This window comes from Lontra canadensis, unplaced genomic scaffold, assembly GCF_010015895.1.
Source record: "Lontra canadensis isolate GAN:19392208 unplaced genomic scaffold, GSC_riverotter_1.0 scaffold82, whole genome shotgun sequence".
NCBI classification, from domain to species: domain Eukaryota; kingdom Metazoa; phylum Chordata; class Mammalia; order Carnivora; family Mustelidae; genus Lontra; species Lontra canadensis.
In genome coordinates, this window is record NW_022631076.1 from 368,708 (window position 1) to 385,113 (window position 16,406).

Sequence of the window (16,406 nt, forward strand, 5' to 3'; positions counted from 1 at the left end):
GGGACAGAAGTGCCTGACAGACAGTCTCGCGAAGGACTACTTTCTATGCAGGACTGTATGCTGTGCGGGTGTGACTCCCACAGCGCAGGTCCCTGGGAAACTACAGAGAGGGACGTGTCCCTCTTACCCTTCTGTACTTTTTGTAAGTTTTCAGAGGAGAATCCACTGTTTTTCTAATTTATGAAGCATGAAGCACTTTTCAAAAAATTTATCTAACCCTCTCAAGATCCAACCTGCCACGAACACAAAGCAGATTAGATCTTTCCTTTTAAAAAAGGTTTTAGGCTTTATTTACTGATCAGGTTGTACTTTAATAAATAAGAAACCATTTCTTTTTAGGGGCCTGTTCATTTCCCCTAGAAATGTTATTATGCTATGCAGAGTTTTAGTTTTGAAACTCAGACATTAGGACTACATCGTGGGGACCCTGGATGTCCCCAGCAGCAGGTCCGGAAGTGGCCCAGACCCCTGTGCTTGGCTTGGAATGACGACTAGGAGTGGCACATAGATGGAGGAGGTTCAAATCAGAGCCCACAAAAGGAAACAATCTTCGCTGATGAATCATTTATTTGGACAAGACAAAAATGTCTCCACATTGTTTCCTTTTATACAGAAAGTGGAACATTTCAAATATATTAGGTTTTCTCTTTTTCAGCAGAATTCATTTCAGTCTGGTTGCAGGAACTTCTTCTCATTTTAGGATTCACGTTTTAGCAACACATAAGCACCCATTACAGCCAAAAGAGCATACTGTAAAGAAAACAGTGGGAAATTACTCTGAATTCCACAAATTAGTTTGGTCTATAAACGTATTCAGATGAAGTATGCTCAGGGCTAGACTGAGGACAGAATCCAAAGATGACCTCTTCCCCCCATGCGTGGTTCTCCAAACTAGCTGCTCAGTGCCACGTTATGGTTTAAAACCCCCACAGATACTGACGGACTAAGGATTAAGCACCCAACAAACCCAGCCAATTCATCGCTCATTCCTGTGTACGTTCCCTATTGTGTTTCAAGTGGTTTTTTAAAAATATAGGTATCATTTTTACTGAACTTGAGAGAACATCATTACTGGGTTTATGGTACCACTTTTTTTTGTATGTTTAAAGATTTCCATGATAAAAAGCAACAAATATAGAGGTGCCATTTTAGAATACACTATGAACACAAAAGATGAAAGTAGCTATTTTAAATAACTGATTTAAGTGTTGATAATTTAAATGGTAATGTTAATTTTAGTTAAATACAAACATTCTGGAAAAAAAAACCAAAAACAAAAAACCACACCAGCAGAACACTTTAAACAGACTGCATCTTTACAGTGGCACGTGTAAAAGCTCCAATATATATACATTTGTAATGCAGACACACAAACACATTCCTACCTTGAATTTTGGGTAGTCATTCATTATTATGGTGACCATACCAACATATGGTAAAAACCTAAATTGTAGGATGAAAAGCCAGAAATATGAAAATTGCTTGTAATATGATGATGGCAGCATTTAAAAACACCCTAAATCAGCCTTAAGATGCAAATCTTCCTTGGGAATAGCTCTATTCGGGCTGTAAGACTAACATTCACTCCTGCCTCAAAAGGCTCTCTTAATCAAAAGCATCACCACTAACAGCGGGACGATTTTTTAAGCAGGCACATGATTTTAACTAGAGATGCTGCCTGTCTTCGCCTGCTGCATTCACCATAGCAGAATTAAAATAATTAGTTGAGCCACTTGTACATATGGAACCGACAATGGCCATCAAGCTAGTTTTTAATTTTTTTAGTGGAGAAGTCATATCCAGACAGCCTATATAAAGACGGCTGTCGGGGAAAGCTTTCAAAATACATGGAGAATTAGTTTGTAACTGGAAGAACCATCATCATTGATATTTCACGGGGCTTTTCAGATGTAACAAACAGGCTTATTGGGCTGTGAACACAGATGTGAGTCCCATAATTTATACCCACACATGATGATGATTGCAGACACAGAAGGTCTGGGGCATAAGCTAGCCAGTGAGTCTGCTGATAAAATTCATGTCAAGATGCAATCAGTGGGGGGCGCCTGGGTGGCTCAGTGGGTTAAGCGTCTGCCTTCAGCTCAGGTAATGAGCTCAGGGTCCTGGGATGGAGTCCCAAACTGGGCTCTGTGCTCAGCAGGGAGTCTGCTTCTCCCTCTGCCTGCCCCGCCCCGTGCTTGTGCTCTCTCTCTCTCTCTGTTAAATAAACAAATACATAACATCTAAAAAAAAAAAAAAATAATAAAGATGCAATCAGCGGACCCAAGCCTTACCTAACTAAGGGGAAACCAGGTAAGGCACCCTGTACCCACCAATCCTATGTAAATCAGCAGCCCCAACTTCTCCTTTATACAAAGCTTGTCCTCCAGATGTCTACAAAATAGAGGACTGAGCAGCTGGAAGTCTCTCTCTTCTCCCCACAGATATGCCAGCATCGCAACGGGGGGGAAGGAGTTAGAAGGTGAGCAGAGGGAGAAACGGGGTAGGAAGAGGCCTCAAACCACAGTCTAGTTGATAAAGCTAAATCTTACAAAATGGTAACTGGGTTCTCCAGCCTCAAACAGCTTGTGGGATTTAATGAAGATTTAAAAAAAAAAAAAAAAAGGCACTTCTAACAAGGGTTAAGCATAAGGGGTCACCAGGAGAGGGGAAGAATTGTCTTTTTTGTTTTTTTTTTTTTAATAAGAGGATACAGGCTCCTCTGCATCAGAGGTAGAACTAATCGTTGGAACAATTATGAAAAGATGAATATTAAAAGTTTTATCACATAACTGTTTCTGGTAGAGAAAAACAGGAAATAGTCTAACCGTCCACCAAAAGAAAACTGGTTAAGTTATGATTTTATGATTCTCAGTGGAACAACAGTATGTGGCCACTTAAAAATACCTGGATGTAGATTTGACACAGAAATCTATTTCCAACTTCTTGTTGGGTGAAAACATAAAATAAAATTCTACTATGTAAAATTATATACGATATATGCACATATCTCTATAGGTACAGGGAATGTCTAGAATATTCCCTTGAGTGTGAAACAGTGATTATCTCTGGGAGGATTTCTTGTAATGCTATTTGAAACCACAAATAACTAATCTCTAGGTGAAGATTTCTTTCAAAAATAGAGTTAAACCAATGATACAGATAACACACTTGTATCCAGTTTTAGATTTTAGGTCCTTAGTTCTGAGCAGTATTTCCACAGTAAATGCAGCATGGAGTACAAACTGGGCTACTTACAACTCTCCTGACATATAATATTTGTAACGAGCGATTCTATTATCCTATACACTTCTTTCTTTCTTTCTTTTTTTTTTTTTTTTTTGAGGGAGGAAGGGAGGGAAAGAGAGAGGGAGACTGAAAGAGAGAAAGGGAGAGAAAGAGAGAAAGGGGCAGAAAATCCCAAGCAGGCTCCACACTGAGAATCCCAGTGCAGGGCTCAATGTCACAACCCTGAGTCCATGACCTGAACTGAAACCAAGAGTTGGATGCTTAACCAACTGAGCCACCCGGGCGCCCCCTAGTTTCTCTGTTACTATCTTTCTGGTTTCTGAATCTTTTTTTTTTTTTTTTTTTAAGATTTTATTTATTTATTTGACAGAGAGAGATCACAAGTAGGCAGAGAGGCAGGCAGAGAGAGAGGAAGGGAAGCAGGCTCCCCGCTGAGCAGAGAGCCTGATGCGGGGCTCGATCCCAGGACCCTGGGATCATGACCTGAGCCGAAGGCAGTGGCTTTAACCTACTGAGCCACCCAGGCGTCCCTAGTTTCTGAATCTTTTATATAACTTTTATATAAGTTAATGCTCACCCTCTGGCCCTTCCCACCACATCCTTCTTCTCAAGCCAATTCTGGCCCTCTTTGTACAAGCCTCTGTCGTCCACTTCATTATTGTCTCCTTTAGTCAGAAATTTGATGTCTCCATTATCTCTAGAAAGCAAAATAATGTCCTTTCACAAATGATTTTCAGCACGGCATCGCTAGGAAACAATTAGTCTACCCGGCATGTCACAGTCAGATATGGGCATTTAGACGATGACTGGATCTTTCCTGGTCTAAGGTGATTGCTTACAGCTAACTATCCAACTAATGCACAGGTCTACTGGTGATTTTGCAGACTCAAATTCCAAAATGCTCCTGTTACCCTGATAACCAAAAAGCATGATTTGAGCACAAGGCTAATTCAAATGCGGGCGTGCCCTTACCCCTCCTCAAACTTACTTCTCCTTGCCAAATGTAGAATGGTAATGCATTACTTCCTTCAACACTGAGCAAAGTGGTATAAAATCCGGTTTGCAAAGAAACAGGATTCACAAATGGCATAAAATCAGTGTGGTAAAGAGACCCGCGGGATTAATTTTCAACATTCTAAACCGGTGCTTACATAGCCTTGACACCAGAAACACAACATTACAGCATTACAGAGCTATAAAGGGGGTCTTCTTTCAATAAGACAAATGAAAAAAGGCACTAGTATAATTAGATAAAATATTAAAAGCCCACAAAGATTTGAAACCATGCCAAAAGGAGCAAGCTGATTTGCAGCTGCGGTTAGAAAGGAAAGCAAGAAAATAAAACCCCAAGCAGTCTCTCCCGCAACTCAGGCAAATTACAGAAAATCACCATTATTTCCTCAACTTTGAATAATTTCTCATCTGTAGAAATTATTTTTAAGTCAGCTGTCATGTTATGTGACACGTTACACACGTATTTCTTTATCAGCCAGTTAACGAGTGGACATCAAGTCCCACCGTGCCGTACCACGAGCACAACACAAATGGAACAGGCCCATTCTGATGTTTACAGCAGAACAAAGGGACGATTTTAAGCATCAACTTCTTTGGGGAAGCCCTGCAAGCAGTGAATGGGATGGGAACCTAATACTGGAAATGTACAAATAGTGAAGGTACGCGCATGCGTACACACACACACACACACACACACACACACACAATGAGAAACACTCTGTTATTTAAAAAATACAAGTACACACAACTCAGTTTAATCCCATAACTCAGGCAGGTAAAAATGCTACACTAGGGCCGCATGAGGTGAATGAATAACCCAGTCCACAGGCGGTAACACATCATCACGTGACTGCACCCTCTCCCGGGAACTTAACGCATTTGGGGTAGAAGTCATCGTTTCCAGTTCCCAAAAAGTGTCTTCGGAAGCCACCACTGGCATTTAACAGAAAGAAAGAGCATTTGTCGGGGGGCAGGGCAGTGAAGCAGGACACGCAATGACTGAACTCTGGGCCGGGTCAGGGAAAGGGACGTGCCGCTGTCCAGGGCTAAGGCTACCGCTGCAAACGGCACCTTGTCCGAAGTCACACAGAGAAACAGGCAGCTTTCTGCATTTCGGAAGTGTCCTCACATCGTCATAATCCTCAGCTGCGATGGGAGTGGATTTTCTCAGACTCCTTCAAATAACTGCTATGCTCTCGTACACTCCACCTCCCACTGTGCAGCAACTCAAGTTACTGGGTGCTTCCAGAAACACCATCCATTCAGTTCTCATAATCGCCCTGTGAGTCACGGTGGGAAATGATAATGTTATCATGCCCTTGCAGACTGGGTAAAGTAGCGGGTCCAAAGTCACCCAATTAGTAAACGGGAGGACTGGGAGTGTAACCCAAAGCGTCTGCTACTTTCCAATCAACCATGAAAACTGGCTTCCGAAATTGAGTCACTAAATTCCACACCTGAAACTAATAACACACTGTATGTTGACTAACTGGAAAACTGGAATTTAAGTAAAAACTTGAGGAAGAAAAAATGGGGAAAATAAGTTTGATCAGTACTAATGGAATGAATGAGTAATGAATGAATGAATGAATGAATAAATAAATCTGGCCACCAAAATTTACAAAACACCACCAAAAAGAAGTCAAGCCACCTTACTTTTCATGAACTTTGATCACTCTGTGAACTATTGGAATGTCTCGTCCTTCGACTTTAAAAACCACGATTTCACCAGCTCTAATAGGGTCTTCCCGGAAGTTTGTCAGGAACAGAAGGTCGCCCCTATGAAAGGCCGGCTCCATACTGCCACTGGGAAGAAATGCAAAATCACATCCAATTAGCCTGGATCCACAGGGGAACTTTCAATTCATGAAGAATACAAAAGTAAACGTATCAGTGAAAGTCTCAACCTCCATGAATCATCGGCCAGGTCTGGGAGCTATCAACCAAGCCACAGTGGTTCCCTTCTGACTGCTCATGATGATGACATCAAGGAAATGATTTCTCCTTAGATTAAGTATGAAAAGGATAGCAGCAAGCCCCTTATACTTTGCATTATGTAGACAAAGAACCAAGTATAATATGAACTCTTTGAGGTGAAAGCTGCCAATTTTTAGCCTCAAAGAAAAAGTCTTACATCTATAAATACATTAGTATTTTCATTCTGAAGTGCAGACTCAGAAAGCTGGTTGATACTCTAGGGCAATTCTTGCGTTTCATGGTTCATCCTCAGCACCTAGGACGTGGGCAATCCCATTCAAGGAAGAGAAGGAAAAAAATGAACGCCTTGGGAGAGTGATCTATCTGCAAACCAAGCTGAGGGTTGGGATAAAATTCAAACCCACCTCTTGGGACTCCAGCCACCTCATCCTTCAGACCATATTCTACAGAAAGCTGAATTTTAACAAATGTTGACTGCTTTGGATGTAGAGGTCAATAAATAATCCCACATGGTACTAGTTTAAACCCATGCCAAAAATCTTCAGTGGATTCAAAGTGAACTATAATCTAGTAGAAGCTGAAATTATTAAAACAGAATTCATTTTCCATATGCTCACGCTTTGCCTTAAAGCATGAGAAAATAAATAAGACCCAAAATATTGCAATATAGGGGCTGTATGATCAAAAACCAGCAAGAAGTTTGTTGAGGGCAAGACTCCGGGAGGAAGAATCAGACTAGTGAGTGCACTAAAGGAAATGTGAGTTCATAATGGAAGCAGCTCAAAAAGTTGGCCCTCCTGTCTCTCCCGAGTCTGGGCCACCTTAAACTTGTCAGCACGCACGGATCAGCAAAGAGGAACACAGTAGAGACTGGCCTGTCACTAAGTACTTGCTGGTGTGTTTATTTTTAATTGAAACCAGTGACACTAAGTATCATAATAGATCTAGCATTCAAAAATAGGAAATCTGAGTAAAAAACATAGAGCTAGAAATATAAATGACTAGGAGGGGGAAAAAAGAGCAAACAATTAAGAACCACAGCTAGAATACAAACCTTCTGGATAAGTCTCAGAGGCAGAAGGGTACAGTGTGTCGTCAAAAGTCATTCTTGTGTCTCATGAGAAAAGTACTGCTTTGAAATTTTTCACTAATAACAACTTATGCTTGCTTTCCTCATGGGCCAGGGATTTCCCAAAGGTCAGTGTTCCCCAGGGTCGCTCTCATGATCTCAACAGTTTATGTTGACAAACCAAAGTGCTTTAGAACTATAAAGGATGCTTTAAAAAAAAAAAAAAAAAGAAGTCCCTACAGACAGCAATGTTATAACAGTCTCTGCGTACAAGTGTATCTCAGTGACTTAAGAAAAACCAGAACACCTGGGATCTGGTTTTGGCTCTGCGGAAAGTACTGCAAGATGCGAGTGGCCTGGCCTTCATGGGCCTCCGGCTCTTTATTTGTTAAGCGAGATGGCCCATCTCAATCAGAGATTTTTAATTTCTTTTTTTTTTCTTTAAGATTTTATTTCTTTATTTGAGAGAGGGAGAGAGAACATGAGTGAGGTGAGGGGCAGAGGGAGAAGCAGACTCCCCGCTGAGCAGGGAGCCCAATGCAGGACTCCATCCCAGAACCCTGAGCTCATGACCTGAGCGGGAGGAAGACGGCTTAACTGACTGAGCCACCCAGGCACCCCAGAGGTGTTTAATTTCTTAAAAAAAAAAAAAAGACAAAAAAAAAAAAAAAAAAAGAAGAAGCCTTAAAATCCTTCCTTCAAATAAGGTCTCACCAGGATGCACCTCCATATACAATACATAAAAATGGAGTCGCCATAACCAAAAGAAGGCTGAGGTGTCTAGAATCCACGCACTTGATCCCCGTCTCCCTCCTAACCTAACCCCTGGATCCCGGGGCACTCCTAGAGCAGTGTGGACACCAGCGAATTAGAAACCTGTATGCTCTCCTGAGGCCCCTCAGCTTATGAAAGCAGTGTGTCTCTAGAATAGGCCCCTTGGCCAGTCACACGAGGGCAATCACGTGAAGCCAGCGTCCTGGCTGAAGCCCCACGACACGGCAGAAGAGGCCAGTAGAGGGAAAGGAACTGGCTGGGGAGCCACAAAGACCAGCGGTGACCCTGACCTGGTCACTGCTACCTATAACACACACGGGCTCCATTCCCACCCACAGCGAGGCGCGATGGTCTGGGACGCACTGGACAGGTAGCCTCTTGAACCACCGAAGGGCTCCCAAGTGTGGTTTTTAAAATTTCAAATGGATTACGCTTTCCCCTTGCAGAACTGTACAGCTACATATAGTTTACTAAAGTATTAGCTTTTCTAAAGTGCACACCGTGCGCTCTAGGAGGGCAGTGGTCTCCGGAAGGGAGCAGCCACCTACAAGAGCGCTGCGGGAGACGCTTAAAATTGCCGGGTACACTGCGGGGCACTGCGGAGGGCCACCTCACAGGCTGTCGGGGACAAAGAAAACCAAATCACAGTTTTAAATCACAGTTTCAAACTACTGATGTTTAAAGTCCATTTGTGCACACATAATCGTGGAGGACTGTTATTTCAGGTGCGTTAGAGCATTAAAATACAAGAGCAAATACTCCGCACTGGAGCGTTAGCATGTGCGCGAAAAGAGCTCCGAAGCGTGTGCTGAGAAAGTGGGGGTGTTTCAACAAAGGGCAGAAGGAAATGAAAACAGTATCAACGAAGAACATTCTAATACTCCACCCAGTGAGAACACAGAGTGTTGGCTGTCACGCAGGCTTTCGCTCAGGCAACACTGCTCCTCTGTCATGGGGCAGAGTGTGACAGCAGCGCGACAGCAGCGTGACCGTGTGCGGGACCTACCTCAGCACCACCACGATTGGGCTCTCGCTGCCGGTGAGGACGATCAAGCCTTTCCAGATCATGAGCGCAGAAGACACGATCATGGCAAAGTTTAAAACCTGGTAATAGAGCTGGAACGGGAAAGGCCAGACCCAAAGTGAAAACGAGTGAAAGAACAGGCACAAACTCGATGCTGGCGATGAGCCAGTTTACAAAAAAACAAAACAAAACAAAAGGCTAAACTGTGATTTTAGGATATTAAACTAATTCACACAAACTCAAGTAGTATTTCAACTTCTGTCCATGGCATGAGCCGTCCGTATATTGTCTCCCTTTCAATGAGCAATGAGAGATGGAACCTACTTTGTTAGAGCCTCGGTAAGATTCTACTCACCTGACTGGGATTTCCTAGACCCTTCAACCCTGAAGAGTCCCATTATTCAAGTTCTACCCGGAGGGCCTCCTGCTCTAGAGAATGCCCATCAGACCTGAGAGCCTGATGCACGCAGTGTGGTTTACCTAGAGCCGCTCCTTAGCCCCCTGGCCAAAGGGGCCTCAAAGGAGGCTTCACAGTCCTATAGTGCTTAGCAATGAGCTGTTCTGCACCTAAGATTACATTTCAAAGTGAACAAAAACTTTAAAGACCTGGATATTTAAATTTTCCATAAATGTTTTAGGAAGTAAAAAGCAAACACTATGTGGTTAAGAACACAGGCAGAAAGCCACACAAGATGGTATCGAGTTCCACGCTGGCCTCGCTCCTCCTTAGACCACGGAGTTAAGATCCACGGGGCTTGTCCCGCCAAAGCTCAAGGCTCTTCCTTTACTGACAGCGGCCAGCCACACCCAACCCCGGTGACTACAGGGGGGAAGCAACACGTGCCCACATCACAACACCCTGTATCGGACTATAGCTGGATCGTTGGGCCAGATGTCTCCGGTCTTCCAAGGGGCTTTAGGAACAAAAGTCACTGTGCCTGCTACTACTTGGAATGTAAGTCCCTCAGGGCATCTGCCCTTAGTGCCCTCCAGGATGGCTCCTTACTCTAGTACTTGCCTCAATCTTCTCACCCTTGTCCTGGGTGATCCAAAGAGCCATGCAGATGGCCTACCCAGCAGTCCGGGGTCTCAGTTCTTAGACATCCTCATCTCCAACGTCCTTCTCCCTCCACCTGAACCAACCACTCGCAACAACAGACCTGGACTGAAAGTGCTTGGTCCCCGCGTCTCTAACTCAACGATCCCCTCTACCTGCCCATGTACACCTGCTCTGCTGCCATATGTGCTCGCCTACATGGCAGGACTCTTGTCACCACGACCCCCCATTCGTTCTACACATTCTACCTTCTGAACATTTCTGGAGTCTGTTGTGTTCTCTCTCCCACTGGCGCCGCTCTCATCCAAGCCACCAGCAGAGCCCATGGGGACCAGTCTCCTGATGGCCACACACACCTGTTCTGAGGCGCTCTCTGCATTACGCTCTCCATGCACTCGCAAATGTGCCTCTGGCCATCTGATCATCTCTGTGCCCTGTTTCAATTGTCCCTCGATCGCATCCCTCCAACTGCAGCCCGCTGGCTGAGGATGAATATGGTCTATGGCCCTTTCTGGTACATCCCCCTCCTCCCTAGCTTCAGCCGGTGAAGCTCACGGCACTCCAGGGACACTAGTGGCATCTGTCAGTGCTTCAGAGAGCATGTGCTCCTATCCACTCGGGATCTACACCTGGCTATTAGCCCAGAGGCTCTCTCCCTCAACTCCTCAGCATACCTAATGCTCACTCATCTTAAATCCTACTTTCGGCACCAGTTCCCCAGGGAAGCCCTCCCTGACCCACTAAATTAGAAGTCAGCAAACTTTCTATTAAGAACCACATAATAAGTATTTTACACGCCACACAGTCTCTGTTGAAATCACTCTACCCTTCCATTGTAGTGAAAAGCAACTGGAGTCTGTTGTACAGACAACATGTAAGACAACATGTAAAAGAATTAGTAGGTCAGTGTTCCAATAAAACTTTATTTATAAAAACAGATGGTGGGAGGGGAGGTGCCTGGATGGCTCTGTTGGTTAAGTGTCTGACTCTTAATTTTTGCTCAGGAACGTGAGATTATCACATCAGGAACGTGAGATTGAGCCCTGCACTGGCCTCCATGCTGGGCATGGAGCCTGGGTGAGATTCTCTCTCTCCCCTCTGTTCCTCCCCCAATCCCCTACCGGTGGGCTGGAATTTGTTACTCTCCGCTGTAGAACAGCCTGGGTCCTCCTGTTATATATTCTCACTGCATTCTGTACTTCTTTATACCATCTGTATAATAACTATCATAATTACACATATCATTTCTAATGTGTCTTTTACAGTAGACTGTATGTTCCATAAAGGCAAAGACCATTTTGGCCTTGTACCAAGATGCAGGTGCACCTCCAATATTCAATACAGGTCTGGCAAAAAGTAAGTGCTCAAGTCGTTGAATAAATAGTGAGAAAATAAACATTTTGTAATATATGGTGGGCACAAACAGTAAGAAATACACTAAAATCCCCAAAACAACAACAAAAGAAGCAAAAGCTTAAAACTATTAATTTTCCAAAGAAATACAAGTGGTGAATAAACACTTAGAGTGCTCAAACCCAATCCTGCCTCTGCCCTCTCTTCTTTTTTTATGCCTAGCAAGTTTCAAGTTTGGGGGTATTTCTGTTTGTTTTTTTAATGCTAATACTTGGTGCTGGCCTAGGATCCACTGCGGTGAGAAGGCAAGCGGACAGCCATTCTGAGAGCAATCTGGCACTTTAACACAAGGTTACTTTCAGTCCGGTAGTCCTGCTTTAGGAATTCAGTCTACAAGAAACGCAGGCAGGGAATCATGGCCCAACAATATGCGTTATGGTCCTATTTCTAGTAACAGAGAAAAGGAAATAACTGAGCAACAACAGAGAAATGATGTTGTAAAATAATGGCAGGTTACAGCACTATTTAAAACAAAAGTGTAGGCTACAGTAGAAGCTCCACAAACTGCAAAACAGTTTGTAAAACAGACACAAGGAGTTGCCCTCAAGGTTAACAGAGGCCATTTCAGCATGGCGGAGTTACGAGTGATGGAATTTTCTTCTTCTTCTTCTTCTTTTTTTTTTTAAGATTTTATTTATTTATTTGACAGACAGAGATCACAAGTAGGCAGAGAGGCAGGCAGAGAAAGAGGCAGAAGCAGGCTCCCTGCCGAGCAGAGAGCCCGATGTGGGGCTTGATCCCAGGACCCTGAGATCATGACCTGAGCCAAAGGCAGAGGCTTAACCCACTGAGCCACCCAGGCGCCCCTGAATTTTCTTCTTTAAACTATTCTCTATTCTTTAAAATTTCTGTGATGGGCATGGATTAATTTCAAAGTTTGGGGAAAATAAATGTTTAAAGGAATATGACAGAATATTAGATGGCTGTTAAAATAATTACTTCGAAGAGTGTGACAAAACAGAAACACACAGTCTGACGCGGTGGCGAGGTAGGAAAAGCAGAGCTCGTATTGCTCCTGCTACACGTCTGTGAAATTATTCAGTCCAGGTTTATGGAGGAAACAACTGCAAGTAGGGACATAAAACTGAATTAAAATAACCATGAAGAGGTACGCCTGGGTGGCTCAGTCGGTTAAGCATCTGCCTTCGGGTCAGGTCATGATCTCAGGGTCCTGGGATCGAGTCCTGCCTTGGGTTCCCTGCTCAGCTGGGAGCCTGCTTCTCTCTCTGTCCCTCACCCCTGCTCATGCTCACTCTCTCTCTCCAGCTTTCTCTCTCTCTCCAATACATAAATAACATTTTTTTAAAAACCGTGAAGATATTCTGATGTAATAATTGAAAAGAAAGTAAATTTAATTCAAAATTAAAGTTACACACCATTAAAAAACGTTTTGGCTACTGTGTCAATAGCAAATTATGAAATTATCACTAAGTACCCAGAAGACAAGTAAACTGGAGTGCCAAGTGGAGACTGTTAAAGCACTGGGCTATAATACATTCCCTTGTTGCTCCCGAAGTAAAATTTGCCTTGCAAGGCACTCAGTCTAAAGTAGCTCACATTCGAAAACTTCTCTACCTGCTCTGCCTGATTTGAAGGACTTGATAAATAAATGTTGTTTCATTATGCATTACAGATCTGACTGGGAAAGCCCCAAGCCACAGTTTTATTTTATTTCATTTTTTAAAAAGATTTTATTTATTTATTTGACAGACAGAGATTACAAGTAGGCAGAGAGGCAGGCAGAGAGAGAGAGGAGGAAGCAGGCTCCCTGCTGAGCAGAAAGCCAGATGTGGGGTTCTATCCCAGGACCCTGGGATCATAACCTAAGCCGAAGGCAGAGCCTTTAACCCACTGAGCCACCCCAAGCCACAGTTTTATGATTTTGGGTCCTGGCTCCTGGGATCGAGCCCCGCATCTGGCTCTCTGCTCAGCAGGGAGCCTGCTTCCTCCTCTCCCTCTGCCTCCCACTCTGCCTACTTGTGCTCTCTATCCCTCTGTCAAATAAATAAATAAAATATTAAAAAAAATAAAATTCTGGGATCCAGAAACATAATTTTGGTTGAACTACTGACAAACTGACTGCAACGTAAGAAATACACCACCACGTTTCACTGGTGCCTTTTGTTTGTCCATCATCACCTACCAACTTTCTAAGCTTGTTGATTCACAGCCAAAGCAAAAGTTCAGAAGCAGCCCACACTCAGTCTTTGTCCACCAAAGATGAAAACAGCCAATGTCTGAGAGTTTCAAACAAACAGTTCAGACGCGATATTCTGGCCGACAAAGCAGCAGAAATGCCAGTAGCTGTCTTTCTTCCTTCCTCTCTTCCTCGCTGCAGAAACAAAGAGTCCCTGTTTTTGCATGTGGCTCTTGCCTTACTTTATAGCAAGCTGGGGCAGCAGAGAAAGGAGATCCCACTTCCAATTGGCAGAGCATGCATGCCTGACAAGGTGTCAGAGGATGCTATTTTGGAGGGAAAAAGAAAAAGAAACAAAAGGACAAAGCTTAAAAGAAAAGAAAAAAAGTATCAGGAGGAAGCAGATTTGAGCTTCTACATTTTAATCAGAAAACCAGCAAAACACAGACAATGCAATAGCTTCTGACAGGCCTTATCACCAAGAGTGGAAATACACAGATCTTTCAAAAGGCAAACTAGTTTAGGAATTGAGACATTCATCAGAAGGCCTTCTCTGATAGCCTGCAATTATAACCACCAGTAATTAGTACCAGTTTTAGAGACGTTTTAAAAACCTAGCCAATTAAGTCTGGAGTTTTAAATAAAGCTCTGTTTTCTGGAGGATTTTCCTGGGAGCAGTTTCATTGCTCAGGGAATTTGCTGCTGGTTTTTCAAGCTGGTGGTAATCACTGCCGCAACTCATCTTAATCACAGAAACTCCTAACAGCTCATCAGCTATGCACACCTAGAAACAACCAGACTCTAAATGACAGTTTAGACTTGGTGACTTGAGTCACCAAACTCTCCCACACTGCTGCGCTAGTATGAAATTCTATTTGGAAAACAAAACAAAACAAAACCCATATGTCCACAGGCATACGTTGTGTTCTGCCATAGGCATCATCCCACTCCACAGTATAGCGGCAAAAATGACAGGATGTGTCAAAATCATTAGAATTTGCACCAGTTTCTTTTTAAGTGTTTTTGTTTGTTTTAGAGAGAGGGAGAGAGCATGAGGGGGTGAAGAGAAGGGGAGAAGTAAAGGAAGAGGAAGAGAGAGAATCTTAAGCAGGCTCCACACCCAACGGGGAGCCCCATGCGGGGTTTTATCTGGGGACTCTGACCTGAGCCTAAATCAAGAGTCGAACACTTTAACCCACTGGGCCATCCAGGACGCCCTATACCATTTTCAACGACAATCAAACTTACCAATAGGATGGATCCATTTTTCTTTGCATAATTTATTGTTTAAATCGATAGAAGTATTAGGATCCATTAGGATCTATCATGCCCTACAGGTTCCCTAAATTCTCTATCGAGAAGCTTAAGCCATCACATTTTTCCTGACTGAGCGGGCTTCCTTTCCAGTCCCTACTCACTCTTGCCTTATATTGAAGACTCAAAGCGATGCTGGCCGAGGAGCTGGCCAGGGAGCTGACCAAGGAGAGAGCAAGAAGGAAGTTTTCCTCTGAGGTCACAGAAGAGTGAGAAATCAACCCCAGTTGCCCAGAGACCCCACGTTAACTGTTTCCTATTTTCAAGATGCAGCCAGATGACAGAATCTGAGGGACGCCTTCTGGGGTCCCCTGTAGAACACTGAATCAGTCAAACGACTGAGCACCCCCAGTGAGATCGCCAGGCACAAGGAGCTTTATTTAGTCCCGACGCACGGTGGGGAGAACACTTCCCAGAACGGGAAGAAATCACTTTGAGACGCACTACTGGACAGTGTCCACTGTCAGAAAGTGCCTTCCTTTCGCCTGCCTTCCCGCCCCTTCCACCCGCGGGCAGCCTTCCTCCGGGTGTCAGGCCTCCAGAGCCTCACAGAGAAATCTATTTCCTCTTCCAGAAGCTGGCCCTTCAAACACGTGCAGACAGCTGTCACTCACGACCGAGTCGCCTCTCCCGGCTTTCCCAACCACATCTGACATCCATAGGACTAGATTCCTATCCTCTTCTCCTTCCTGACCACCCTCCCCTCACTGCGCTCTTGTTAAGTGCAAGACAGCGCACACCCGTGCCCACACGTGGGTTTGCGCAGATTTGAACCCAGGGCCTCTGAGAGCGGGTGGAGGAGCCTGGGGGCGCCGTCAGCCCCAGTCGCTGTCCTTGCCGGAGCCCTACCCAGAAAGCCCCGACTCCCCGCCGTCGCAGCCCGTTCTCGCTCCGGGCGCGCCCACCCCGCGGGCCTCCCTTACCTGGCGCTTGTTCATCTTCCTCAGGTCCCCGAAGATGTCCCAGCCGGACGCCGGGAGATGCGTCCCCACGGCGCCCGCGCGCACCATGGCGGGCTTTCCAAGGGCCGAGACGGCCCGCCGCTCCGGATGTCACAGCAGCGGAGCCCCGGCCAGCCCCGGCCCCCGCCTACCGGCCGCTTGTCCGTGCAGGTCACGTGACCGGCAGCTCGCTCGGGCGTCTGGGAATGGGAGTCCTCTGCGAGTCTTAGGCACTGGTCCACCAGGAGGGAACTGGGAAGAAAACTACCACTCCCAGAATGCCGCGGGACGAGAGGCTCGTCCAGTAAAGCCCCAGGGCTTCTAGGGAGGGCAGCGACGCTACTGAGGAGCCTGGTCCGACCCTTCCCAGCGAGCTTGGGAGAGAGGGTGATCTTGCATATCGCAGGGACAACTCGGGGAAGTGACTATTCGAGAGGAACTGAATTCCTCAAGACTCTGGTCAGGCGCCAAGAGGA

General features: G+C 44.8%; 1 protein-coding gene across 2 annotated transcripts; it reads right to left on the reverse strand.

Moving 5' to 3' along the window:
* Positions 1–549: 549 nt before the first annotated feature.
* Positions 550–16,084, reverse strand: SEC11C (SEC11 homolog C, signal peptidase complex subunit). Of its 2 annotated transcripts, XM_032882388.1 has the most exons (6): positions 15,913–16,078; positions 9,051–9,160; positions 5,920–6,069; positions 3,827–3,946; positions 1,386–1,443; positions 550–750 (listed from the first exon to the last, which is right to left on the reverse strand). In XM_032882388.1, exons 1-6 carry the CDS (start codon positions 15,997–15,999, stop codon positions 697–699), a joined length of 579 nt encoding a protein of 192 aa, XP_032738279.1. In that variant the 5' UTR covers positions 16,000–16,078; the 3' UTR covers positions 550–696. The 2 variants fall into 2 exon arrangements, with proteins under 2 accessions (XP_032738279.1, XP_032738280.1); XM_032882389.1 differs by lacking the exon at positions 3,827–3,946 and having other exon boundaries at positions 15,913–16,084.
* Positions 16,085–16,406: the final 322 nt, after the last annotated feature.